Genomic DNA, 27,769 nt, shown 5'->3' on the forward strand with positions numbered 1-27,769 from the left:
AATAATTTAGAAAATTTCTATAAGAAATGAATAAGTGATTAAATAGTTAAATTAAATAAACAAAAACAACAATAAAGTCAATATTCAACTGTAATAAAATCACGGTTCTCTCCTATATACGATTATATACTCGATGTATGTATGTATGTATATGTTCCCACGCAGACACATACACAGCGAGGCCACCAATACCAAGGCGCTAGTGTGTATATAGAAGAAGTCATGGGACCTCGATATTAGTAAATAAGGAGAAACCACAATAACTATTAAGAAAGGATTTGCCGTCAACAAAAATACAAGAATAAAAAGCAAAAATAAATTACAAAATATAAAAAAAAACAAACCCACCAACCAGCTAAGAAAGAATTGTATATCCGGAATTTGAATCAAAAATTTTGCATTGGAATTTTAAGGAACCCACCCGAAAATCGGCCACTCCCCCCACCACCACCTCAACCCCGTCTCCCCCTATACGCGCTCTAAGGCTTAGCACCTGTCCGCACACGCAAGCGCAAGGTCCCCGCTCATCTTCAGGACCAACGACAATAAAACAAAACAAAAAAAAGAAAACCAAAACTTTGGATTTGCTTTTTGACTTTTCGAGATTCGGTTATTCTTTGTAACCGTTTTATTTCGGTATTGGAAATGTCGCCAATTCGGAGCAACACGCGTCGTCAGGCATCGACAACAAGGAGAGCAAGGATACCATCAATTGCACAAGGATTAACCATCACCTGGTCACAATTGATTGTTGTTGCTTCTGTTGCAGCTCTGCTAAATGGCCTCGTCTGTCAAGGTGAGTCGACCATGAGAAAATCACTTTTACTTTTCTTTCCACCCCTCCCCCATCAGGATGAGCCAACAGAGAGTTGAGGCCCAGTGAAAGGGAAACTGTTTACTGAAATGTCTCACAATACGTTTATGCATATGTACATGTATATACCATTTTGTGTGATGTGTGGGTCATTTTATCCTTCGATATCGTTTAATATATTTCTTATTTCATATCAGTTCGACAACGTTATTTATTTATATTTATTTAAATTAGTTAAAAAAGATATTATGTAGATACCATTCAAAACTGTCTAGCGGATTCTTGAAAACATCGCACATAGCTAGACGATTTTCGGGCGGTCGAATCAAAAATAAAGCCATGTGATAAAGCTTTTTGCCTTAAGGATAGTACAATATTAATACGTAATACATAATAAAGGAGAAACTCTAAATATATGTCAGAAGATCGTGTCCTGCATAAAGTCTGAAGTTTTAAGTTTTGGGCGGCGTTCGGAGCCCCTTCTATGCGTCCCTTACTATATAGCTATACATATATGTACCTGTTTTTGCCTTTTTTATATCCGTACTACAATGTTTGTGAAGAAAAAAGATAGTCTTCAATGAGGCACAAAAGAGGATAGAGTCTTATATAATAAGAATTGCAACAGCAAGGAATGAAAGGATATTTAGAATTCGGCAAAGCTTGAATAAGCTTCCTAGTCATTTTATTTCTTGACAACAAAAACATGTAAAAAATACGTTTCAAATAAAAACTTTGTCCTCAAATGAGATCATTTTTAAGTTTCAATTGAAGAAATGTCTTAAATATGTAATGTGTTTTTATTCAAACTTATTTATTTAATATCATAATACCATAGTTAACTATCTCAATATTATATTTCAAAATTTTTCTTCTATGATCGCTTTTCTAACATCACTGAATGACTGAGCCCCGAAGCAACGTTTGTCTAATTTAGACATATGACCATCAATATCTGAAGTACTCGTCTATTCATTTTTTTATGTGTTTGAGTGTGATATTTTCAAGTGTCTATGCTTCAGTTATATTTAATGATTTCCCCTTCAGAGCATTCAACAAAAAAGAAACAAAAACCAAAGCTGATGAGTCACTTGTATCTATATATTTCAGTGCACTTCGATGGTTTTGCTCATCTGACAAATAAAAAAAGTAAACGACTATTAACACAACTTTTTAAATCTCTGTAAACAATTTACTTGTGGCAAGTCATTAAAAAAAAAAATGTTGAAAAATAGTCACGTTAAGCTTTGTGTTATTTAGCGCACAACAATTCTATGGTTACCTGAGTAATGCGGTTCCAAGTCGTGTATACTTTTCTTTTTTCAAATCTTTGACACATTCCTCAATTTTTCGTTCACTTCTCGCCGCCCACACAAAACATAATTGCAAAACTCGAATCTTTTTGCTGGAGATGGCTATATTATACATACATACATACATATATACCATAAATGCTTCATATGTATGTGTGAATTAATGCTTATGGAGAAGACTCTAAATCAAAGTATGCCCATTGTTTTGCATATTATTCTCCAGCGACTATAACCATAGTTATGGGTGCTTAATTACCATAATTAGTTTGGCCAATGGGGGCAGGCGGGTTCATTGAACCGTTACCGACCGCTTACTTTTTGGTCACGCAATTGGTCAGCAGCAAGGCGTTTGTCTGTTGCTTGTGAGAAAGAAATTTACGCAATAGCAAGACGAATTCCCAGAACACAGATTGGAATAAAGCTTGGGACAGTCTCTCTGTTAAAATATGGTAAACAAAGGTTTATGTCATTTCAACTAGTGTTGGCTTAAACCAGAGAGCCCGATCTGACATCAGCCGTGCCGATGTGTGTATACTCTAGCGAGTTTTTTGTATAAAAACTCGTAAGAACATTTAATTTAAAGAATCTGCAATAAAACGGTGCGGCAAATATGGCATCCCATTTTAGTGGAAGTTTGTTATAGTTGCCATTTGATATAGTCAGTCGCCCGATCTATTTAGTTTTCAAAAATTCCTTCGCTTCCTAAGGTATCAGTATGATTAAGCAGTCCGATCCAGCTAAATCTTAAAAATACACTGGCCCCTAGAGGGAGTTTGGGCGTAGATCCGTTGATCGTTGATTAAGAATATATATTGTATATGGGCGGAGATGCTGTTCCTATGCGTACATTCTTCTGATTAAGATGAATATAGCTCCTTTTGCTAGGCTATAAAATGTCAATTTAGGGTGAAATAACTTGAGCACATCTTTGCTTTGCCTTTTTTACTAGCTAAGGCACTTTATAAGTATATACAGTATAAGGTAATGCCTTAGCACTATTGAGATCTATATTTAGGCAATTTTAGTTTCTCTTAAATAAATTAGTAACCAAAATAGTTAATCTAATCTTTTTTAAGCTCGAAACCACATTTCTTTTTCTCAAGCGGCATTAAAAGTATGAATTAATTTTCTTTATTTTAATCGATGGTAAATGAAATGTTAGCATATATGTATGAATAAATTAATTAGCAAAATCTTAAGACACATTTCGTAAGCAGAATAATTGGAGTATTACTGCAGTGGCACTACATCTTGATTTCAAAGGATCAATTGAAGAAGATTAAAATTTCGATGTGCAAATCTTATAAATTTCTAGCAATTGAAAATTAAAGTCATTTTGTAATTCATATATCCAATTTCTAAAATTGCACAAAGAAACGAGCTATCATTTGGAGTGAGAATATACTCTTCCTCATTGAAATCAAATTAGTTATCCAAGATTATATATGTATGTATCTCCGTCTCATGCGATGATTACTTTATTACACAATGTACATGGCTTCCGGCGTTATTTAATAAATATTAAAATGGTTTTTATTATTGGCCCATTAGGTCCATTAAATAATTTTGCAGAATTTAATTAGATTAATGAGGCAGCATTCGATTTGATTGTCGTTCTAAGTTGTTCTTATCGTTTGTCATTTCATACATTATTTATTACCAAGAATTACTCTTCGTCTTGCGTCTATAAGACAATTTTTAGAATGGATAAGGGAAAGGGTCAATGAACCAAAAAAAACAAAAAATAAGCAGTAACAACAAAACTAACTAAATCATTCAGTGTGAGTACTGCCGAAAAAAAAAAAAAAACAAAAATAATAATAAAGAAAGAAAGAAACACAAAACAACAAAAAGATGTGAAAAAGCGAATGGTGTAACATGGAAACCGGTTGGTAGGCCCAGCCTTTGTACTTGGCCTGTTCCCAGTTCCCACACGCTGACTGTCTTGGCCCAAAAAGCCAAAAAGCTGCAGCTTTTGACTGACTATTGTGGCTGGAGCCACATACAGAAGTGAGGCGACAGCAGCCCGACTCTTATGTAATATTAATGGCATACAAACCAACATACAGATATGTATGTACATACATACATACATGTGCTTGTCGGAGCAAAACTAAACCAAAGGCATTAAGCCAACCGTCAGACATTTAATTGATGAAAGTAAATCGTTGCCTGGCAAAAACAAGCTTTTCCAGATGGTCCAGTTGCGGTTTTTCTGGTCATTAAGGTGTGCTGTATCCATACTGATATGGATATTATTTTACCATCATCATTATTGTCAATATTGTATCTGTCTTTGGAACAGGAATCTCAATCGCATCCAGCTAACCCAATTTGTATTAACTTTATACTTTAAAAATGCCAGTCATACCAATCAGCATAGATAAATAGATAACTTTTGTTTAGCTTATATAATATGTATTACAACATTATCATTACTATTGGTAAAGTCAGAAAAAGAAAGAAAGGAAAATGTGACCTATACACTACTTGGTTTTAACTTGGAAAGTAATGTTTTGAATTCGGTTTCCGCCATGTTTTCCTATAGTTTTCATACTGAAAGAGCAAGGCTTAATCCAGTAAGTTGCCTTAAGGAAGTCGTTAAATTTTTTCCTAAATGCTGCATTAACTTTTTTCCTAGAGAAATTTAATAGACTTTCTCTTTATGATTCCCAACTACTTTTAAAATTTTCAACATGGAAAGCGTAATCCTAACCATTGTAAGTTGCTATTATTTAACTGCGCAGTGGGCAACCGTGATCAAGAAGGCGGCTACACGAGGACGATATTTGACCATTGCAGTTCCGGTTAAGTTGACATCTCCGGTTATTCCTAACGTGAATAAAGCGGGCGCTTAATTTTTAGTCTGCGGGACCGGCATTAGGCTATCCCGCCCTATTTAAATAAATAAAGAAGACAAAAATATTGAAAGGGATATTTGCCCCTGCCGCTCTATGTCAAATGGAACAGGACAGGTATTCAGACTTCTCAAAATTGTCAAAAGTTGCAGTATTAATGGAAAATATTAGATGTTTCTTTATTCATTATGCTCTCTCTAGGTTCTCTTTACGAATCGTTGTCTTTCTTTACACAGAAAGTATAGATACTTTTTGGCTGATCTACGAACTAAATTAAGGCAAACTATGCCACCTATTTGTATCTTTTTCAGAAATTTATGATGGTCCAGATTTTGCAAAAAATCAGTTTAATATTTTGAGAAAGATTATATAAGATGTAAGATTAGAAAACGAAACGGCAGTCAATCTAGAAACTCGATTTATGTATTTTGCAGTTATAAACCTTTTTAAAAGTTTTCAAACAATTTGACCTAAACAATAGTTTTATTTTACAATTCGGCTAAACTCTAAAATTGAAAAACATTGCTCCACATTCATTTGGATATAAACTCTGATGGCCATATAAAAAAATGATTATTATATTTCATTGCGAGGGTTTAATTGGAGCAACTTGTTTTATGCCCTTGAGTAATTATTAAACGGCCCACATTTACAACCAAAAGGGTCACATAAAAATAGATTTCTTTTTCTTTACATTTTGTTAACTTTTGGTTACACTTTTAGAGTCAATGCCATGGTTCATTGAATATCAATTGTCTGTAAGTGGTTGGACAGAGGAAGGTGGTGGGGTGGGTGGGGAATAGGCTATCCCAGCAGACCTAACTAAGCAATGAAATAGTTACGGTTAAAGGAAATAATATCAATGAATGGGTTATGCAATCATCAGTTTACATCATTTTGCCATTTACTTGCCATTGTCATGGCGTACTCGTATCTCCGATTGGCCCAATGCATTCCATTTCGGAGGGGAGCTGGGAACTGCACTTTTATTTTTACTGACAAGCTCTTATCGCTTGTTTGCAGTCAACAGCGCTTAACAAACCGATTGCCATAAAACTAAGCGAAGGAAAACTTCCTTTTTCGCGTAGTGCCAAATCCCCGGGAAATGTAATCTAATTCGCACCAGCCACCCACTCACTCACATACTTGTGTTCGACCACATTCCATACTCCCCGACCCACCCACCTCGGTGGTATGTGGGGGTTCATCTCACATTTCACGTGTGGAGTTTGGGCTCCTTAATGCCTGGCAGATTGTCGAGCAATTTGCAGCGATTAAATTAGCTCAAGCGTGCCAAGAGGCAAGAAGCGATGCTATTCGTTTTGCTGTTGCTGTTGTTGTTGTTACTGATGAAGATGGTTGATGATGATTTTGTGTATTAGATGACTCCACAGCCAGCATTTCAGTTTGTGTTGGAGTTGTAGTTGTAATGGAATTTGAAAGCTGCGGCTTCATATATGTATGAAACCACCACCGCAGTCCGCAATGCGTGCAACAAGGATAGATATATAGAGCTTTATGTGGGCGTAAATGCGACACGCCCCCATGCTCTAAGTCACCCAACACTGCCACACCAACTCTCATGGCTATAGAAAATTTCTAATCTCTACGCTTTGGATTTACAACTACAACCGCGTATCTCCTCTCCCTCCCCCTTCCCGCCCCTCACGATAGCGACCACTGCCACATTGAAACTTTGTGTACATATTTGAGTTTCATTTCGTTTGTGGTGAGATTTTGGCTAACATGAAGTCATAAAATTGAAATAAATATAAATGCGAATTGTGCTGATATCCCGCTGGGTGGGCGCTCGTCTCTGTTCTGTCATCGGACATCAGAAGTCTTTCGGTCTGAGGGGATGTTCTCTTTGCTCTCAGAAGTTTTAAAAATTGTGTTGCATATCTTTCAGGTAGAATTTACTTGCCACTTCCCTTTACAATTCCCAACAAGTTCTAGCAACTCAGGCATGGTAACCCCTATGCTGAGCAGAGAAAAGCATACTTACCTGGCGTAGAGGTTAACCGTGATCACGAAGGCGGTTCCTCCGGAGTGAGGCTTGGCCATTGCACATTCGGCTGAGTTGACCTCTGCGATTATTCCTAATGTGAATAACTCGTGCGTGTAATTTTTGGTAGCCGGGAATGGCGTTCGCGCCGTCCCGACCTTAATTAATAAATTTCAGAAACTAATAGTGAAGAAAAATCGTCTTGTCTAGTAAGTCAGGATAGATGTAGAAAGAAGCAACCTAAATTGGGGAGTGTGTACCATCCCGTTCATTTTCATTGTGTACTACCATTAGAAGTGAAGATGTTACTGCGAAGCATTCGTTAGTGCGAATGAAATGTTTCTAGGTATCAAAAAATTAGTATGTTTATCATTTGAATTTTGCTGTTGGCACTGTGTTGTCAGTATGAGGATTTATTCAAATTCCACGACCAATTTTAGGAATCAATGGTGGCCAATTAGTTAAAATAAGCCAAAACAAGATGACAATTAATCGTAAGCCCGATATGAGGGAGGTTTCCAGGATATGAAAGAATATATATACTATATATACCTACAAATTTGCCAATTTACTAATTCTAATTTTTTCTAATCTAATTTTTCACTTGTTTTTCCAAGAATTTGCTGTCTGCCTTGGCTTAAGTCCTTCTTTTATTATTTAAAGCAGCTTCAATGAAACTTGTTTACAATTTTTTCTTACAGTCTTAAACGCCTTGCTAAACGATTAGCATCATAAACTGCTTCACATTATCGTCTTATTTAATTAACAAGCATAATTTGTATTTATTATTTATTAATACTTATCTACAAACTGCAAAACGCTCTGCCATTGTTATAATTCACAAAAGGGCTTATTCAAAATAGAAGCCAAAATTCTATTTAAGTTTACTTGACAGATGAAAGGTTTCAGTCTCAGACTCGAAATCTTTGTGTAATATTCGCATAAGAATTAGTGGAGTTAAGAGGTGGGTAATCCTATAAAGGAACGATTGTAAATAACATGAAATGGAAGGTAGAGCAATATATTCTCATTAAGTAATCTATTGATTAAACTGAACTGTTTTTTCTATTGCCTTTTTCTTGTGCAAACTTAAGTTGTTACTCTATAAGTCATTTGATTAAAATTTGAGAACTTTAGGAAAACATTACTGTGTTTTTTTTTTGTTTTAGTTAGGAATATTTAATTTTATTTATACATATGTCTTAAAGATTGCCCTAATGTTTGTATTCTGTTAGGTGGTACAAATCCTACTTTTTAGATAAAATTTTTATAATTTTTATACCTACTTCAAGGTCTATAACTTTGAGCATGGCCAGGTTTAGCCCAGCCCTCTGATTTTTGTTTTGTTTTACACACACATTTTGACTTCTTGGGTTATTGTTGTATATTCCTCTTCTGATGTGATTTTTTTTCTAATATTTTGATGGTTAAAATGTAATTCATTAAAGAAAATATCTTAGTTTTTCCCCATAACGCAGCCCGAAAAGCAGCAATACAATTTTTCCTGGAGAAATTACTGAAACTTTCACTTTGGGATTCTCAACAAGTTTAAGTATTTTCATTTAGGAAGCATTAGTTTTCGATTAGTTTTTTATTCAGTTTACCGGCGCTGTGGTTAGGTCGTGATCAAGAAGGCGACTGCACTGGAACAATGCTTGGCCCTTGCACTTTCGGCTTAGATTGACTTCTACGATTGTTCCGAATATAAGGAATATTTCGCGCGTTAAATTTTTGTTAGCCGGGAATGGCGTACGCGCCGTCCCGACATTTAAAAATAAATACACACAATTCAATTTGATTTGCATTTACAGCAAGGGGTAATTTAAAGGAATGTCCGAGATGACAGCGCTCCTCCTTTCTGCTCATCGATCATGAGTCCAGAAATCGATTCATTAACCGAACTGCCTTTTTGATATTACTTTGTGTTGTGGGTGGGCTGTGATGGTGGTCCAGCCTTCCTTTTTCGCGCTTGCTTATTTATTTATCATCATTTATTAAAACGTTTTCTACTACCCTGCCAAGTCTGGAGGTCTTAAAGTCCGTGCCAAGAAAAGGAGAAAAAATTGTCGCTGTCAGATTACGTTGCAATATTGCTTCCAGTTGCCATATCCTGCTGCCTTTCCGCCCAAATTCACGCCGTACGGCGTACGCTTACGACGACAAGCACAAGGATGGGACAAAGTGGGCGGAGGTGGCGACTCCCCTTTTTTTGGCTTTGACACAAGCAACAATTTACTCGGTTTCAGGTTAAAGTCATATCGTTAGCATTAACGCTTTTTGATTTTTATTGAGTCAGCTAAATTTTATTCGATTTGCCATCCATACACACACACACACACTCACACAAAGAGAGACACATACACACACAGAGAGACAAACAAGGACACATAGAGCAAAAACATCCCCACTGGCAGCTGGGGAGGAATATTTTCTGGGCTTTAATGATGTTGGGCGACCAACCAATGAACCCGCCAGTTGATACGATGCCAGAGTGCGAGGGCAACTTCCTTTCCGGAGAGTCTATTTCGGAAGTAAATGAAAATTTGATTTGGAATTTTCGTGTGTCCTGGTCGTGCGTGCCTAGCTCAAGATTCGAGTCCAACCCTTGGATGAATGGGGCAAAATAAGGAGGATGGTAGATGATGCTGATGCTGATGTTGATGACGACGTCAAAGCCGAAGATGGGCATGTGATAAAATAAATTACGGCCAGATTAGTGCGAATTTAATTATCATTTGTTCCTTTGATGTCGGGCAAAATAAATACAGATATCAAAATGAAGTTTAGAAGAACATCTCCTCCTGCTCCCAGGGTGGTATTTATGTGTTCATTAACTAGGTAACGTTAGCGATTAAATTCTATAAAATATGTGAGGGGGAATTCGAAATTTTTCTCCATCGTGAAACCTGGTAATTGCTCATAACCTGCCACATTTGACCATGTCTTCGTGCTTTTATTGTTAGTTGGATTCACATTCAGTTCACTGATTATTTTGACCAAAGCAGAAACGTGTCATTCAACCCGAGGGTCTCTTATGCGACACTTGATAGAAAGCTTAAATGCATTTTCCCAACATCACGTAAAATGCATATCAAAAAAAAACAAAACATTGAATGTAATACACATGAGAGTAGTCGGTAAATTGTTTTTGATGTTGGTTTTGCAATTTATCCGAATGTCGAATAATAATCAGTGGCTCTTTTATTATTGTCTTAATGCATCCATCGGAATAATTAGATCTTTTTGACGATTTTATACAACTTTTATTGTTAAAATGGATAACGCGTTTCTTGTTTTGGTTGATAATAAGTTATTACAAGATAGAAAGATGTAATCTAGTAAGTAACATATTTTCATACTCTTTTTTACCTGATTTAGTTCGGTAACTTCCTATAAACATATAATTCGAATTTATATCTATATTTTCGGTTTTATGTCTTATTTGACAAGGTTATAAGTATAAGAATAAGAAAATGATGTAGAGGGTAGAGTATAGATGTAGCAGGCATTCTTTTTTCATAAAAGTAAATATTAATAATATGGAAATATAGGAAGTTTTTCTTTTCTTCACCTTAGAAAATGTGTATTTTGCAACTTGATGAAATTTAAAGAATTGGAATGCATTTTTTCTTTCACAATTCCAATGGGAATCAATTTATATTTCTTTTTTTAAAGTAAACATTTCAATTTACTGAACGAAAATAATTTGCTTTGAAAGATATCACAGAATCAGATTAAATTGCACAACTGGTCTCTGTGGTTACCCCTTTTAACCCAACCCCCAACCGACGCACTTGTCGAAAAGGGATGAGCTTAGCAATCAGAGGCAAAGTGCAACCCTTTTTTGCCCAACACTATGCAGATTTGAAGGGCAGTTAGGGCTTTGCCTGGATGTTTATCCCTGCCATTCGTCGTATTGCTGTTAAGTAGTCGTTATGGTAGAAGTAGTAGTCGCCATGGATACCCGTTAATTTGTGGAGATTAAACTTCTGTCTGCCGAATGGCTTTATCTCTTGGCCAGCTGTTGCACTTAAATGTTATTAGCAGATTGAACTTATTTCGTTGTCCTCTGGAATGGTGAAAAATTTAATTTCAAAAAATGAGGCTCAGAAAAATCACAAAAAAAAAAATGAATAAAGAAAAACTGTCACGCAATGTGGGTCACATTTCTATTTTTGCCAATCAATTTTCTCTCTTTCTGTTAACCTGACAACAAGACAAAAGAGAATAAAATAAAGTCACTTCACTCTCATATTGGCAAGGCTTGCCTTGGCAACGTCATCGTTGTCATCGCTGTCATCTATTGCCTTCTTATCTGCTGTGAAAAAATCTTATCACTTTCAATGACGAAATATCAGCCACTGTGCAGACAGTCCCAGACCCAAGACCCAACACCCGAAACCCACTCAAACAGCCAGCCAGGCAGCCATCCAGCTAGAAAGATAGACATGGCCATTGACTATTATTTGCTGCTGTCCTCCTTCAGCTACTGCCCCCATTTACCGAGAATCTAGTTTACCAACCATCTACCACCCCTCGGTATCAATGCCAAAACATTATTCGGTTGGTGGTCGTGTGCCGGTTGCCTCGGGGCCTTTTGTAGCAAGTTGTATTTGTATTTGTGTTTGTATCTATCTGGTGCCTGTATTAGTTGGTGGAACGTCAGCGTGCCCGTCATCACTTTGTATAAATATCCTCGAGCACGTATATTTTGAGAGAGACACGTGCTCCGTGCTATATTTGCACGCCAAGACTTCAGAGATTAATGCACACATTAGTAGATTTAATGCATATTACGTTGTCGTCGTCCTCGTTGTCGTCGTCATCACCGTCGTTCCCATCCCCCCTTTGTTGCTACCTTGGCTACCATTCTCTTCATCATCCTCCTCCACATTGCCATACCCATCGTTGTCATCAATTGAGACATTCTGGGGAATACCCTAGCAACATTCTACGCATCCTTCTTCACCCCAACCCCAGTGTAGAAAAGGAGCTTAAGGTATTAGGATTTAGTATGTGGATCTCTGAAGATTGAAAATTGCAATTGCAGCCAGTTTTGCGTAGAAAAGAAATTGGTCCATCTCCCTCTCTATCAAGGATTCTTGCTTCTCCCCTCCCTCCCCATGAGATGGATGTTTGTGGCTACGCTTCAGTCAGTTTTGTGTTTAAACATTTGTTTCGATTGTTTGCGAAATCTCTGTTGAGTTCTTAGCATTGAATTTCAATATATTTCATGGTTTTCAATCAATTTGCCATGCCAAAGTCACTAAGGTCTCGCTGTGGTAACAATTCCTCCAGGGAATATATCAAGAGAAAGGCAAACGGAGTTGAGAAGCGAGTTCATCATCATAATCATCAGCGTCGTCATCATCAACCACAATGTCAGAGAGAAGTTGATGCTCGAGTAAACTTTTTTTTTTTTTTATGACAAAGAATTTTTTGTGGGCGGCTTTGGGCGGATTAATTTGAATGGCAGCTGCCTCTGCATAAGGTGGTCCATTCGTTTTGCCCAGAAATTTATACGACACTGTAAATTATGTCGGATCGGAGATGCCCAATTTAGAAGCCTTGTACAATAACTTTTCAATGTATTCCCATCAATAGAAGATTACTTTCAAAGGATTTGAAAGACGTTATGTTAGTAGTAATCCACCTGAAACTTAATTTCAAAGATTTAATTAATCTATAGAGTTAAAGCTTACCTAAATATGTAAACTAAATTAAAATGTTTTCCATTCTCCAATTGCAGCTGCTGGACGTGCCCCACCAGAGCCTTACTATGGACGTTTTATAGGAGATTTTACAAATTTTGCCCATGGCATCAAGGTGAGAATTTCTGTCTATATATTGAAATGGAAATGTTGTTGTTAAAGAGAAACATATACTTGACAGGGTCAAATCTATGCCGTCGATGAGTCTACGCTGTTTGTGAAATCGTTTGCCTATGATGGCACTGGACCGGATGCCTTCTTTTGGGTAGGAAAAACACCACGTCCCAGTCCTGAGGGCTATATAATACCCTATCCAGAGGAATATATAGGCATGTAAGTATGATAGAGGAGCGGTGGGTGGATTCTAAAGCTCTCCTAGCTATATATATAAGTATGTATATCTTGAATGCATAAGTTTAAAAATCCAAAGAAGATTTTCGGTTTTCCATTGCGGTTGATATCCTGGCTACTCAAGCGCAGCGGGCCATTTCCTTTGTGATTGTATATGTGATGTGAGGCACATATATGTTGGGTGTCTGTGTGTGTGTATGTATCCTTGTTACGCACGGTTGACAATGAAACCACTTTCAAAAATTAAAAAACATTTTTCATCTTGGCCTGCCATTTGCTTTGCTAGTTATTGTTGTTGTTGTTGCTGCTGAGTTTCGGTTTCCATTTTGGTGTTGGTGTTGGTGTTGAGGCTGTTGTCGCTTCGTTGCCTTCTAATGTGAAAAACTCATTTATTTCTTTACGTTAGATTTGTGGTCATACATACATACACACATATATGTTTGTATGTGGTGTGCATCAGAAAGCTCCCACCAAGTGCAAGGCAAAAAGATTGACAGAAAGTGCAGACAGCCAAAAGGAAAAAAGATAGAGAGAGAGAGAAAGAGAGAGAGCGGGATCTGGGTAGAATCCCAACTAGTATTTACTTTCAGTCCTAGCACAAGGTTAAGCCTGACAAACTATTTACTTACCTTGCCCGCCAGCCACTTGAACGCACTAATCTCCTCTAAGCACTAAGCTGACGTCAGCCAGAGAGAGAGAAAACATTACATTTAAACCGCAGCAGCAGCAGCTAAAATTGCTGCCACGCACACAATTTCACATCATTTGGATGCTCTCGTGCATTGCATATTTCATTAACAATTTAACAATGCATTGACAAACTAACTAAGCCTCTCATTTCAGCCTTATCCTCGTTCTTATCCTTCGAGGCGAAGGCAAAGGTTAAGGTAAAGGTGAAGATGCTACTTTCTTATCTCATCTCTTGTGTTTGACATTTTATCATGTCCCTGGAATAAGAATTCAAGCATTCCATTATATAATGCTACTGCAACTAGCTGTAGTTACATTACAAACTTCACATCTGATGTGTTGCCCAGACAAAATCTTTCTATAAATATTTTGCCAATGTCAAAAATAACAAGCAGACGCGTGCTGAGAATAAACGAAAGTTCTTTGATAAAGAGTTTCTGGCTCTCCACTTGGTCCTTTGAGTCCTTCTGCCGCACCCTCATGTTACCAGTGTGCCTAGTGCGAGGACATTGTGAGTTTGGTGAGCTTGGTAAAAAGCAATCTGAGTGGCGGCAGTTCATGATTTCACAATTTATCAATGTAATGTGGAATGCTTATCAAAGCAATTTAATATTTGGGTTGAATTTTTTATTTAAAGACTATTAAATATTGATTTTTTATCCATGGGCTTTAAAAAATATAATTTTAAAATAAAAGATCAAACAACTTCAGACCTAATGAAGTAAGTAAGTCGTCTCGCCGACTTTGGTATACCATACACCAGTAAAGCAAATATTTCAAGCATTTTCACATGCTTCTTACAAGCATATCTTAGTATCTCGCTCACTCAATCATACGAGCACCGTAGCGCCCCCACCAGCCAACGACCAACTCCGGCCTTATGGAAAAACGTTTATATGCATAACTCGACTGTTTTTTATCCGATTTTGATCAAATTTGGTATTTTGATAGATATTAGTATTAAATTTAAGTGTGCCAAATTTGATTGCATGAGGTAAAAAAATACGGGAGATAATCGAGTTTTTCAAATTACGGGGGCGGAAAAGGGCGTGGCAAAATTTTTATACATACAAAATGTGTGCATTTACTAAGCGAATATACATACCAAATATGGTGTCTCTAGCTAGAATAGTTTTTGAGATAAACGCTTTTTTTAAATTGCGGGGGCGGAAAGGGGCGTGGCAAAAATTTGAAATAAACTTGATCACTCTACATACTACACGAGTCTACATAAAAAATTTGGTGGCTCTAGCTCTTATAGTCTCCGAGATCTAGGTGTTCATACGGACAGACGGACAGACGGTCGGACGGACGGACAGACGGACATGGCTAGATCGACTCGGTTGTTGATCCTGATCAAGAATATATATACTTTGTGGGGTCGGAGATGCTTCCTTCTGCCTGTTACATACATTTTGGCGACTTTAATATACCATTTCACCCTATGGGTGTATGGTATAAAAACTGCTGTAATAGATATAGATAGACTTTATAGACAAATTGAAAATCCATTTAAATTATATAGACAAACTTAATAGTTTAAAAGGACATACTATTAGTTTAAAAATGTTTAAATCGGAATACTAGCTTATACTAACTTAATTAAGCGAAAACAAAGAGTTGAAAGCATGGGAGGAAGGCCATTTCCGTTTGTATCATTGAAATCTCTTTCTAGATCTTGATGGTAGGTGTATTATATACATATATATTCGTATTGCAGACATTGTATGTTTTGAATTCAACTCGTCAAAAATTTAGTTTTTGAGGAATTATTAATAAAATTTCATGTCTCTACGTTCAATAAATATTAAACATAAATATGCAACCGTGTCGAATTAGTTCCTGATTAAATTTATCTTACATAGCTTGTATAGGATCAATGTAAATAACAGTTTAAGTTATTGAACACTTTTATTTTTCATAATATTTCTAATATTATCATGAAACTTGCCATTAGCAAAAGATTTAGACTGAAATAACTACCGAAAATCTGTAAAAATCAAAGAACTGTATTATGTTTTATCAAAAAGAGATGCAGTCAAAGAAATTGGATATATTTGACTACTTGTATATGAATCCTGCAATCTCTAGTCTGGAAAAATGCAATGCCAAAGATATCAAGACAATTTTAATTTCAGGGAATGAATACCCTTTAGTGGTATTGCAACTACGCTCATGATATTATTTGACAGGAATAAAGTCTGCTGTTCTCGGTGGTTTTGCCGCTTAAAAAATCCTTCTGCTTATGTTGTTTGATGACGTGTGTATTGCCTCTAAGTTCCATGCTAAAGCCATCCCCTGTCCTCCATCCCCTGGCCCAGAGGCAACTTCATATTGTAATCGACTTTAATGCGTTTCATTGTTGATGCCACGTGCCGTGCTTTATTAGTTCAATGTACAACACTGCCATCCGTACCCCACAAAAACGCTCCACAAAGAGCATTCCCATCATCCATATATACATATACATATAGCCGCGACATTGTGTGAATCAGAAACTGGGGTGGTAGCCCGGAACGCCATAGCGATTGCACGCTTTTACGCTTTCAGACACATTACCCCTACTACCACAGGCGAAAGCATTACGGGGTAAGGGGTGTGGGGACGGCGGGTGCACCTTCTCGGTGACATGGCATAGTACGAGGTGGAATGGGGCATTATGATGATGATGATGATGATGACGATTATTGTGGTATGAATTTGAGAGAGCAAATTGCTTGGGTTTATTGTCAAATAAAGTTGATAGTTGGCGCTTCTGAGCGATAATTGATAAATGCAACTGATTGGTAACCTGCCGACTCTGTCCGCCATGGCTCTTTTGTCTAAGCGAACTGTGTGATATGACAGGAACATAATTTTCGATGGCTTCTGCATGGACATGCCAATCAACTTTAATTATCCCAACTGTTTCTGGCGCGCTTTGTGTGTCCTAGTCCTCCTTCTCTTCTTGTCCTGCTCCTGCTGCTCCACACGGTGCTGCTGCTCATTTCTTTTTATGTTCACGCTCGCTTTGCTTTCCATGGGTGGTTGAGGGGCGTCTGAGTTTGTGTCACAATGGATGCATCGAGCATAAGTAATTAAATTAGAATTTTCTTTCTTTCTTTTTTGTGTTGTATTTTGAGAAGCATAAAAGCGACGCTGTGCTGATTAACGCCCGTTGCCATGGCGCTTACTCTAACTCTACTCTGCTTTTGCCACTGCCACTGCCACTGGCTGTTGCTCATTTGCATCTCCAACGCAGCAGCCTTTTGGCTTAATGCTGATTTATGCAGATTTCATTAAAAATGTGTTGCATGCAAAGTAGCAAAACGAAGTTTTAGTTTTGTCCTTCATTGTCATGTTGTAAACGACGAGTAACACCAACACATTCTCACTCTCAACTTTCCGTCCCATCTCATGCTCTATTATCCAACTTACCTCTTACCCATTCCCCCTTAACAAACAAATAACTCACCGCCCATCTCATCCGTCATTGTGTTAATCAACGTTGACAAGGAAGCCGCAACACGAAAACTGTTTTCACTGATGACTTTCGACTGGTTGACTGGTGACTGGTGACTGCTTCTGCGTTTGCTTTTGCCCATCGGCATGATGTGGTGGCAACTGACTTTAACTTGATTAAGTACCAAAAAGTTCTTGCAACTGTTGCTGAAAGCAAGGGAAATGCTCACCGCGTTAATCACAAAAAATGAGGTCTTCTACTTAAGGCCTACTTAAAAGCAAAACATAATGGTCTGGTAGTAGACAATAACGAAAAAAACCAAGAGTTACATGTAGTGACTTAAAGTGCTGTGGGTCATCTTGGTACGGTTTTCTTTTATATCAGCAGACAATGATGACCTACAGCGGGTAAAAACGTGAGTTTTATAGAGTATTGTCCACTTTTTATGTTTCTATTTGTGGCGACTGTTCCAATACATAAAAGACTTTCAAAACTACACTTTAATTTTATTTCTTTCTAAAACCAAACTCTAATTTTAAATTAAACTTCTAACATTTCAACAACATTTGAACTGTGAGGGAGAACTTCACTGTCGGTTTAGTATCTAAATTTAGTGGATTTAGCTTTGGGTATGACTAGGAATTCATGAACTAGGACATTATAGATCATTTTGGTAAATAGCATAATAAGAAATCTTGATATTAAGTCGCTTAAAAACGCAAATTTATGGAGATAAGTTAACACTTAGAATGGCAAAATTATTACAGTTAATTTGACATTTCCGATATGGAAAAATCGATGGACTTAATTGTTATAAACGTTGCCCTACCCTGTAACTAACTAAGGTAAAAATTGACTAAATTTAAAACCAGGATTTCTTCCGAGTTACAAACTATTAAGACAAACTATTAAGATAAATAAGTCTATTTTAATGAAGAAATTGAAAAAGCATTGCGACTGTAGTTTAAGGTGAAATTTTAATGAGGCTCTGCTTTATTCCACTTGTGAATGTAAATCATTAGTTATCGGAATGACTTTCTTTAATCTTTACAAATGAGAAATATTCATGCTCACAAATGTATGCTACACTTTTTAAGGGGATGAATCACTTGAAGAATGTATGAGTTGTCTTGCACTCACACTTGAAAAATGTTCCCCCTTTTTAATACAAAATTAATTGAGTAGTCGTTGCTTGGCTGCTCTTCATCATCTGGTCCTGTCATTGACATGGGCGGGCGGCATCATCATCAGAGCATTAAATATATTCATAATAATTTAAAAATTTGTTTTTTTTGGTGGTGCCTTTGGTTGGTGTCTGGGTAGTGTGGGGGGTATTGGCGGTGGTTGCGGATTCTGGTTTGCTGAGTTGGCGTATTTTATTGTGTGTTCTGAAATGTTTTCAATTGTTGTGCGTTTTGTTTATCGGGCAAATGTAAAACACGCCAGTCAGCAGGAGGGACTAATAGTCCCATGGCATGTATGCGATATATATTGTAAATGCATGTACATAGCAACAAGTAAGGACTTAGTAACATTTTACGGAAATTATATAGTTCTGCACACACACACGCACACATACGCTAGAGCTTTTATCTAAAGTGAACAGAGGACCAAAAAGTAAAGCTGCCTGCCACAGAGATTTGTGAACTGAGAGTACCAACTAATTGGGTGAAAGCATCGCATCGCATCGCTTCGCATGTGATGTCTGTGTCTTTGTTTGTGTGTGTGTGTGGGTGGGTGAAAGTAAATAAAGGAAAATCGATAAACGAACTGAGTGCATCAATAAATGTCCAGCACTAAAACATTGAGCTATAAAGGGCGCCTTTACCAAGCAAGCAAACCAAATAATGTAAGATACAATATTTGCGAATGCTGAAACAAGAGCAAACAGGACTCAAAGCAGAACTCTCCATAAAGTTCCCCAGAGATATGCCAGATATGGCATTCAATCCACTCGCTCCCTGTGTACAAAAGTATCTGGTAGATACATTTGATGCTCTGTTGACATGTAGTGGAACCATACAATTTGTTTTGGCTCATTAGAAAAGCAACTGCAACTGTTGCTCAGATTCAGATTGAGATTCGCTATAAGGGTGTGCGTGTGTGTGTGCGTGTGTATCTCTGACACTTAACCGTGTCTAATGCTGATGGCTTTGGCTTGGCCTACACTTGTTGGACTTGTTGTCGAACTGACACTTGTCCTAGTTCGTTATTCCTCATGACCAGAAAACAAAATAAACCACACACCCTTAAGAGTTTCGCTTGTCACTCCTGAGTGATGTATAGCATCAATATCCATTGTATAGCTACCCTCTTGGGATTGCCATACTTAGACTTCAAGTTGATAATTAAAATTCCAAATTCTCAATTATTAGGTGGATTTGCCATATAGAGATTATTAATCCAAGCGAAAAAGATAAATAAAATACTTAAAGAGGAGATTATATTGAGAATATATTCAATGTTCTCTATCTCTCTCTCTCTCTCTCTCTTTAAACTCTAAACTCTAATTGACATAAATATAAATCTTTCACAAGCAGCATAGCAACGCAGTCATTAGGACCATTCCCCCATGAATAGAGATTGCTATGGATGCATATGAGTCCCATGCTACTCCATTGCCATCAGCCGTTGACTTTAGCCATAAATCTTCATCATGCGCAGTTTCATAAATTATTTGAAAGATACAAAATAAAAAAAAATAACCTTTTTCGGATTGCATTTTTAATGATACGAATTGCAACAAAAACTGCCACTGCATTCATTTTTGTGTGTATGTAACTAGTGGTTATATAGTTATAAGTAAATAGCATGTGTATATATAGAAGTTAATTGGCTGCGGATTCTGTTGACCACTGTGCGGTTTTTACTCTGTGACATAAACCAACAAAAAGCTTGTTGGCCCAAAGAGTTGGTCGGGGGGCTTGGAGTAAGGGAATGGCTGTTGGATTGTTGCATTTTCAGCTTGGTTTCATTTTAATTTTAATGACATCGACTATGCACATACAAGTAATGAAAGTGCAAATTGGAGGCGGACTCTATTGGCCCACGAGCCCGCAGGCCTTTGTCATTTTATTTCCCATTTAAAAAACTCTGTTTTTTTTTATACCCTTGCAGAGGATATTATAAAATTGGTCAGATGTTTGTAACGCACAAAAGTAGACGTTTCCGACACCATAAAGTATATATATTCTTGATCAGCATGAGAAGCTGAGTCGATATAGCCATGTCCGTCCGTTCGTCCGTCAACTTTACTCCGCCATCTTAAGAGCTATCGGGATGAAACTTGATACATGAGCTACTTATAGCCTGGAGTAGATAAAGTATGAAAATTGTCAGGATTGGAGCATATCTATGAAATTTACTAATATGATACTTTTGAATATAAAACATCCCAAAATTTTAATCAGATCGGATAAATATAACACAAGTTACAGTCAATATAAATTGGCTAACTACTAATAAAAATCTGTATAAAGTCTTTTTTCCTGTTTTGAAACAAATAAATTCTTTTAATGGAAAAAGCTTTAAAAACTTAAATATATGAATGTTAAGTCTTCATTTCTTTATAACATAAATTTTAAAAATTTTGATGAATCTGAAAGACAGATAATGGATAGTATATAAAACATGTTACAGATCGGGCAAACTTCCTGAGGTCTCATTATTTTAAATTGGGAAAATGGGAAACTCAATTTTTAAATTGTATTATAAGTATCGCCACCAGCAGATTGTTATTTTTTAACAGTTTTAATTTCACAAATTATATCTTTTATTCGCCATTGTTTAAATGAAAATTTATATTTGAATCGAATAAATATTAAACTCACATAAATAACAATTGAAATTCTTTAAAAATGTTGAAAAATACTACTTAAGTTTTAAAAGATCATGAGTAAATACGTTTTAAAGTTAAAATAAGATCAATTTTGTTAGTTCTTTCGTTTTAATAACTTTTCGAAGTCAAACAAGTGTAAATTGGGTTAAAACTTCGCAACGATTGTTGTCATTTCGTTTCGGTTTTAATAAGTTCGACTTAAGCATCCTGTAAGTACACAGAAAGTGCATTTCCATGGCTGTCCTGCTGGAGTGCATCATTTGCTGGTCTTCTCCTTTTCGTTATGGTGCTGCTTTTGCTGTTGCTGGTCTGTGTGACCACACAATTAAATCGGAAAATCTACTTTACTTATGGCTGCTTGGCCCTTCTTTTAACTCTCTTCCTTCCATCCTCTCTCTCTATCCCGCAGTGATCCACCCATTCTGCAGGCACACAACAATACGGACATCATACTGCGTTTACCCATGGGCAAAAGGATTAAGGACATTCGATGGCTGTCAGTATGGTGCAGACGTTTTACGGTGAGTCTTTCAGTCGTTCGTCTTCTTTTTTTTTCGGTTTCTGTTCCTTTTTTTTTGTGTTTTGGCGCGCCACGCGACATCCTCTTACAGATTTATGGTGTGTATATTTTAGCTCAAGCTCAAAACGGTTTTGTAATTACATTTTTGTAATTTAACTGCTGGCAGCATTAGAAAGAAACCCGGAAAAATGCGAACGTGTGCATTATACTAGGCTAAAAAGGAAGAATGTTATTCTTTGGCATTGATTGAAATAGAGAAATATAGTGGTCCAACATTAGCAAATCCGAAAATTACATACATCCATCCATTCATTGGTTTAAAAATTAATGAAAAGAGACGACGACGACGATGACTTGATAATCCTTTGAATCTTCTTCTGTTCGTGGGCGGGGTGCGCCATATTATCATTGCAATTTTGAGATTTTAATTAAATTTTTAGATATATATAGATGCAGATGCATTCCCTTTTGGGATTCCGTAAAACTTTTAAACTGAAACTTGCCAAAAAGTTGAAAATTAAAATGTGTAATTAGAAATTGCATTTGAAATGAAAACCTTTAAATTACAAGCAAAATGTTGAATGGAGTATTCTCCATAGCGAAATACAGAGAGAGAGAGAGAGAGAGAGAGAGAGGGAATGTGAGTGTGATAAGGAGGGCGATATACTCCTGCATGGTCAAATAAAAGATGGCGGCCGTAGTAAAATAAATTACAGCAGACATTTTTGATTAACTCAAGTGGTTGCATATAAATACACACACACCCACATACACACACACACAAGTAAGCTCCCCCTCACGCCCACTCATACACACATACACAGGCATATACATACGAACAATTCACGTATACATATTGGATACAGGGTGCCAAATTGTTACACACACAAACACAATTGTCTTTGCCGCTCTGTGTGTGAGTCTGTTACGTTTTCTTCCATTGACTGACAGCCAAAAAACTTCTTGGGGGCTGACTGCCGCACACACATACACACACTGATACCCGCCCGCACACTTTCTTACACACACACACATACAAGGACCCTGTGCAGATTGGGGTAAGTTTGTTGTTTGTGGAGTTCTGCGCGCGCATGTCCACACTTTTTTTGGGGGCCACACGACAACTATGACAAAATACACATACACGGAAATATACATACAGATAAACACAAACATAAACACACACACATATACACACAGAGCTACTTATTATGTATAAATGTTTGGGGGTATACAATAACAATTATTTAGCCACATGTAAAATGTAGATAATTCATGTAAAAATTCAACCTGACTCACTTTTTGGAAAGATTTAATGCTTGAATCGAAAATTTGCATACCTAAAGATAAATTATTACAGTTTTTTCATTCTTTTTTAATTAGTCTACACTTTTAAAACATTATCAGTTCAGTGTGGAAAAGAGTAAATCCTTAAATTGATGCGAATTTCGCTTGACTTTAATATAAGAAAGGTTTTTTTAGAGTATATTCCTATAAAAATTTCAAATAGTTTTACCTGTAAATATTATTAGAAATCTGCAACCATGAGTTTCTAATGCAATAAACCTTCTTATAAATAGCGTAGATAAATAACAAAAGAAGAATTCAATTAATTCAATTGGGATTCGAACTCAAAACTTTCTAAAAAAAACAACAAAACCTAAATAGATCTCAGCCAATATTCTTTATTTGCTAATTTAAGGAGTGTCCAGAAACTACTCCCAATTGTAAATATAAAGATATCATTTCTCAAAATTTGATAGATATTATTTGCTTGAATATACAAAACCCCTTCCAGACAAATAGCATACAGCTATTGGTCGAATTCTATATATTATTACTATAACTACTGTCCCATGAGGCCGATTCCGAAATATTCCGTTTCCGACCGATAAATAGGTCTGTTAGCAATACGTGAAAGTGATTTTTTGGTATCCCTTTCATGTTGTTTTTTAACTGTTTAGGCATTAGCTAATGCCATAATCACAACCTCGAGTAAGTTTGCCTCAAATTCTATAAAGAACCAGTAAGATTTCCTTTGAAAAGAGGAAGAAAGCAATCTCCGATTAATGTAATAATTATTTTGGAAGTCCTTTTCTGTTGTCGGAAACAACTTTGCTATCTTAAAAAATTTGTGTTTTCGATCTCAATTAAATTTACATTTTATTCTAGGTTGATTTCGGTGAAGTGTTTATACCTCCTGGAATTGATGTACCAAAGCCGCGTGTGTTACCCGAATTCAAGCGTTTGGCCCATGGATTGCGTTCCAGCAACATAAGTGTCTTGGATGCAAAGACATTTTACATGTAAGAATGTTACGAAATCATTAAAATAAAACAAAATATTGATAAATTTTTGCTTACAGACCCAATTTGCATTATGATGGAGCCGGACCTGATGCCTACTTCTGGGTGGGCAATGGCAGTGAGCCAAACATTATGGGAATTAAGGTTTTGTGTGAAAGAAATTAAGTAAATTGGTATAATTATTTTAATCACCATGCACAATTTGTAGGTGCCCAATGAAATGGGATCCCTTGAACCGTTGCGTGGCTACCAGGGCGAGGATATTGAAATTCAATTGCCAGGAAGTTTGACTGTCTACGATATTGATTGGCTGGCTGTGTGGTGTGTGGAATATAGGCATAATTTTGGACACGTTTATATACCAAGGGACTTGGATGTACCGCCGGCTCTGGGTCAGACAAAGATAACGGTAAGTAGTGACAGGTGGATCGGTAATTTGTGCCAGAACCTTCTTTAAAAACAGAAAATTAACATAACCATTTTGAATACATTTTGCTCCATTGTCTTCTCATTGCTTACATAACTCATAATTGTATATCTCTCTAACTCTGCATTAGCCTCCATGGTGGTATTCACCCGTGAGTACTAGACTTTGCCTCATGCATGTCCCCTGGGTTGGAATTCTACGTCATTCTGATCATGTCAATTCTCTCCATTTCAGACCACAACAACTCCAAGGCCTGTCTACTCGAATTGTCGAGAGATTCTACCCAATAAATTGCAAGTCAAATGGGAACTGCAAGGCGAATATTTGCAAATTGAACTCTTTGGTCGCATTACGGAGGATCAGTATATGGCCTTTGGACTCTCGGGGGTGAATGGACGTCCCCAGATGGCCCAGTCCGATGTGGTGGTGGCTTTCTATGATACAAATGCTCGAGTTTTCCGTGCCGAGGATTACTTCATATCGGACTTATCACAGTGCGATGGTCAGCGTGGCGTTTGTCCGGATGAGCGAATTGGAGCCCGTAATGATGTCATAGTGGGTTAGTAAGAAAAATTAATACCAAACAAAAAATGTTTATTTTTAAACAATTTTCTTTTGCAGTGAGCGGTGATCGTAAAAATGGTGTGACGAGCATACGCTATAAGCGTCTCCTGCAAACGAATGAAGCTATATACGATGCACCGATTCCCACTGATCGTGAAGTATCGATTATTGCTGCCATTGGACCCCTGAATAGCCGCAAGGAGGCCAATGCCCATTTGCACACAGCCAGCGATCATAATCCCGATGACATAAGAATCAATTTCTCGGCTCGTGTAAGTTAAGCTCATTTCTCTATAATCACAATAAACTAAGGACTTTATTCTACAGAATGATCACTCGTGCAAGAACTCTTTGTACGATGTAAAGGATGTGAGTGGTCCTAAGCCATGGCCCGCACGCAAAATCGAAGGTGTCAGGAAGTTCCATGCCAGCATTGGTCCAACCGGAGGAAAACGCGGCTATACAGCCATTACTGGCGTGCCTTCGTGGGGCATTGCTTGGTATGTGAACGATCTGCTGATACCTGAGATCACTGTGGAGCGTGGCGCAAACTATGAGTTCTATATTGAGGGTGGAAATGATCCCGCACAGCCGGCAAGGTAATCCACGACACTTTAAAAGAGTTCCATATGAATTGTTAATCGTATTGTCTCCAATTTATAGATATCATCCGTTCTATATATCGGACTCTCCGGAAGGAGGACTGGGACAAAAAATTGGCCTAGAGGCGCGCAAACAGAAAGTATATGCGGGTGTGGAATTCGATGAAGATGGAAATGCTATACCCACAGCTTGTAGGATCAACTAAAAGAAAATGTCGAATAACACTTTTGTACTATAACAAATGTCTCCATTTTTTTAGCTGGCCGTTATTGTGAATGGGAACACCGAACGGTTGATCGATCAGCGGAAATTGATAACTTTGAGGATTACAAGGGCACGTTGGTCTACAAATGTGAAGATGGAGAGCCGGGCTATTTAAATTGGACAGTGCCGTCAGATGCTCCTGATTTGCTCTATTATCAAGTAACAATCAATATCGATCAATATCTTATACATGTACTATATATGAAAACTCTTTATGCTTTATAGTGCTTCACCCACAACAATCTTGGCTGGAAAATCAACGTCGTGAACAGGGGAACAGCAAACTTCGCCATCGGCTCTCATCTGATTCTCTATGCAGTTTCAACAGTTTTTAGTCTGATTGGCATTACAAGAATAAGTCAACTGACCTGATAGTGTAATGCCATAGCCTTGGCCTTCAACCATTAAATAGGCACTTAAGCGAACAAGATTTTCAGCAGATAGGGATTTTTACACAGAAAACACTTTACATATCCCTCATAACCATCCATCAGTATCCGTATCGAATTTATTATTTCATATCTATGACCTTAGCTGCTGAAAATTTGAATTGAATTGACACACTTTTACAACCAGGCTAATATCAGCTAAGAAGGCAAAACATATCTTTATATCTTGATCGTGTTATTTATGTAAGATGTAAAATGATGTTGAAAATGTATGCAGATGCAGATAGGACGAATTTTGTGTGTTTCTACATTTCTGTTTTTTCTATTTTATTTTTTGTTTTTTCTATGCAGTTTTTTTTATAAATACATACAAACATACTTACTTACCTATAAAAATGTAAATCGAAATAAGGAAAAATTGTAATTTTTCCATCGGTTCTATAGAAAATGTGAGCCGACAATAATTATGCGACATGACGACAATAAATTGATTCAATGTAAATGTGCGCAAACAAAAAAAAATAAAATAATGTATTTTACAATAAGTGAATAATAATAGTATTAAGCAAATTTCTGAAATGACAAGAGAAGAATTGTATGACAATAATAAATGGGCATATGTGAGTTCTGAGAGATGAGATGAGAAACAAATACAATAATTTTACACAAAGCAGAAGGAAACTAATGAATACAATTTAACTGTAACTAATTAAATGAGGAAACAAACAAATGGAGGGCATAAAACTATGTAATTCATTGCTATTGACTACTGTGGTGCTTCTTTCAACAAATACAAAAAAAAAAACAAAATACTTAAAATAATACAATTAATTATTGTATCTAAACGCCACGCATATTAAAATGTAATTTGATTCGCTCTAAAAATTTTATTTCTGTTATCAACAAACATTTTTATCTATTAATTGGAGTTTTTATATCGTATTATACATACAAACAAACAAACAAACATACAAATGTACGAGCATATTTTGTTCTTCAAAATGAAAATTTCGATATTTATGTATGACAATAAACATGTGCAAAATACTTGACGAAATATACATTTAGGCTAAGTAATTGATAATTGTTTAGTATGTGTATTAAATTGCATGTCTTTGGATAAAGAAACAAATACAATAATTATAATACTATATACCTTTTTGATAGTTGTAATTGTATTATCTATTTAGTTTACCTTGTACCCGGAGTGAAGTATTACTGATACTAAAAAGGAAACCCCCAAACAGTTTTTTAGGGTCTCCTCCTATTATCCCACTACCACTTTCTAATCCATATATCCATATTCTTCAGGATAAGAGGATATATGGTTATTCAGTAGTGGAGGAAAGTGAATCTTAGCTACTCTCTGGGTACAGGGTATTTCAAAGTCGGCGCTTCGTCTTTATTTACGAGTTTGTTTTTGGTTTGGGTTTTGATGTAAGCAAATATGAAATACTTGTATCTATATACATTTAAATGACAATACACTTTTCACATATTAAGTAATAATAAAAAAAAAACACAAAACAAAAAAAGCTACCTTTTTCTTAAAGAAATAAGAATGTACTTCTAATATATACATACATACATACATATACATAAATATATGTATTTGTATAAATGTAATACTGACTTTGTTAAGTTTTTGTTACTAACATATTTCCTTTTTGAGTT

The 27,769-nt window shown here is 36.6% G+C and overlaps 1 protein-coding gene and 3 non-coding genes across 5 annotated transcripts; all 4 read left to right on the forward strand.

The window, feature by feature from the left end:
- On the forward strand, positions 1–27,680 carry LOC6647046 (protein Skeletor, isoforms B/C). Of its 2 annotated transcripts, XM_047013563.1 has the most exons (14): positions 1–796; positions 12,740–12,816; positions 12,883–13,034; positions 21,432–21,543; positions 23,715–23,848; positions 23,908–23,992; positions 24,057–24,257; positions 24,406–24,426; positions 24,510–24,834; positions 24,897–25,111; positions 25,167–25,438; positions 25,503–25,633; positions 25,702–25,865; positions 25,932–27,680. In XM_047013563.1, exons 1-14 carry the CDS (start codon positions 646–648, stop codon positions 26,076–26,078), a joined length of 2,187 nt encoding a protein of 728 aa, XP_046869519.1. In that variant the 5' UTR covers positions 1–645; the 3' UTR covers positions 26,079–27,680. The 2 variants fall into 2 exon arrangements, with proteins under 2 accessions (XP_046869519.1, XP_023034309.1); XM_023178541.2 differs by lacking the exon at positions 24,406–24,426 and having other exon boundaries at positions 2–796.
- LOC111519235 lies at positions 4,859–5,022 on the forward strand. Its single transcript, XR_002724291.1, has one exon. It is a non-coding gene; the product is annotated as a U1 spliceosomal RNA (small nuclear RNA).
- Positions 6,983–7,148, forward strand: LOC6647047. Its single transcript, XR_049884.2, has one exon. It is a non-coding gene; the product is annotated as a U1 spliceosomal RNA (small nuclear RNA).
- LOC111519234 lies at positions 8,586–8,756 on the forward strand. The gene has a single exon (XR_002724290.1). It is a non-coding gene; the product is annotated as a U1 spliceosomal RNA (small nuclear RNA).
- Positions 27,681–27,769: the final 89 nt, after the last annotated feature.

Source organism: Drosophila willistoni, chromosome 3R, assembly GCF_018902025.1.
Source record: "Drosophila willistoni isolate 14030-0811.24 chromosome 3R, UCI_dwil_1.1, whole genome shotgun sequence".
In the NCBI taxonomy this organism is placed as follows: Eukaryota; Metazoa; Arthropoda; class Insecta; order Diptera; family Drosophilidae; genus Drosophila; species Drosophila willistoni.

Excerpts from the sequence above, each read along its gene's own strand:
- LOC6647046 (XM_047013563.1), top strand. The coding sequence starts at position 646 with ATGTCGCCAATTCGGAGCAACACGCGTCGTCAGGCATCGACAACAAGG. Across the intron at positions 24,258-24,405 it reads TGGGTCAGACAAAGATAACG|CCTCCATGGTGGTATTCACC; the intron begins GTAAGTAGTGAC and ends ACTCTGCATTAG. Across the intron at positions 24,835-24,896 it reads CCGTAATGATGTCATAGTGG|TGAGCGGTGATCGTAAAAAT; the intron begins GTTAGTAAGAAA and ends TTTCTTTTGCAG.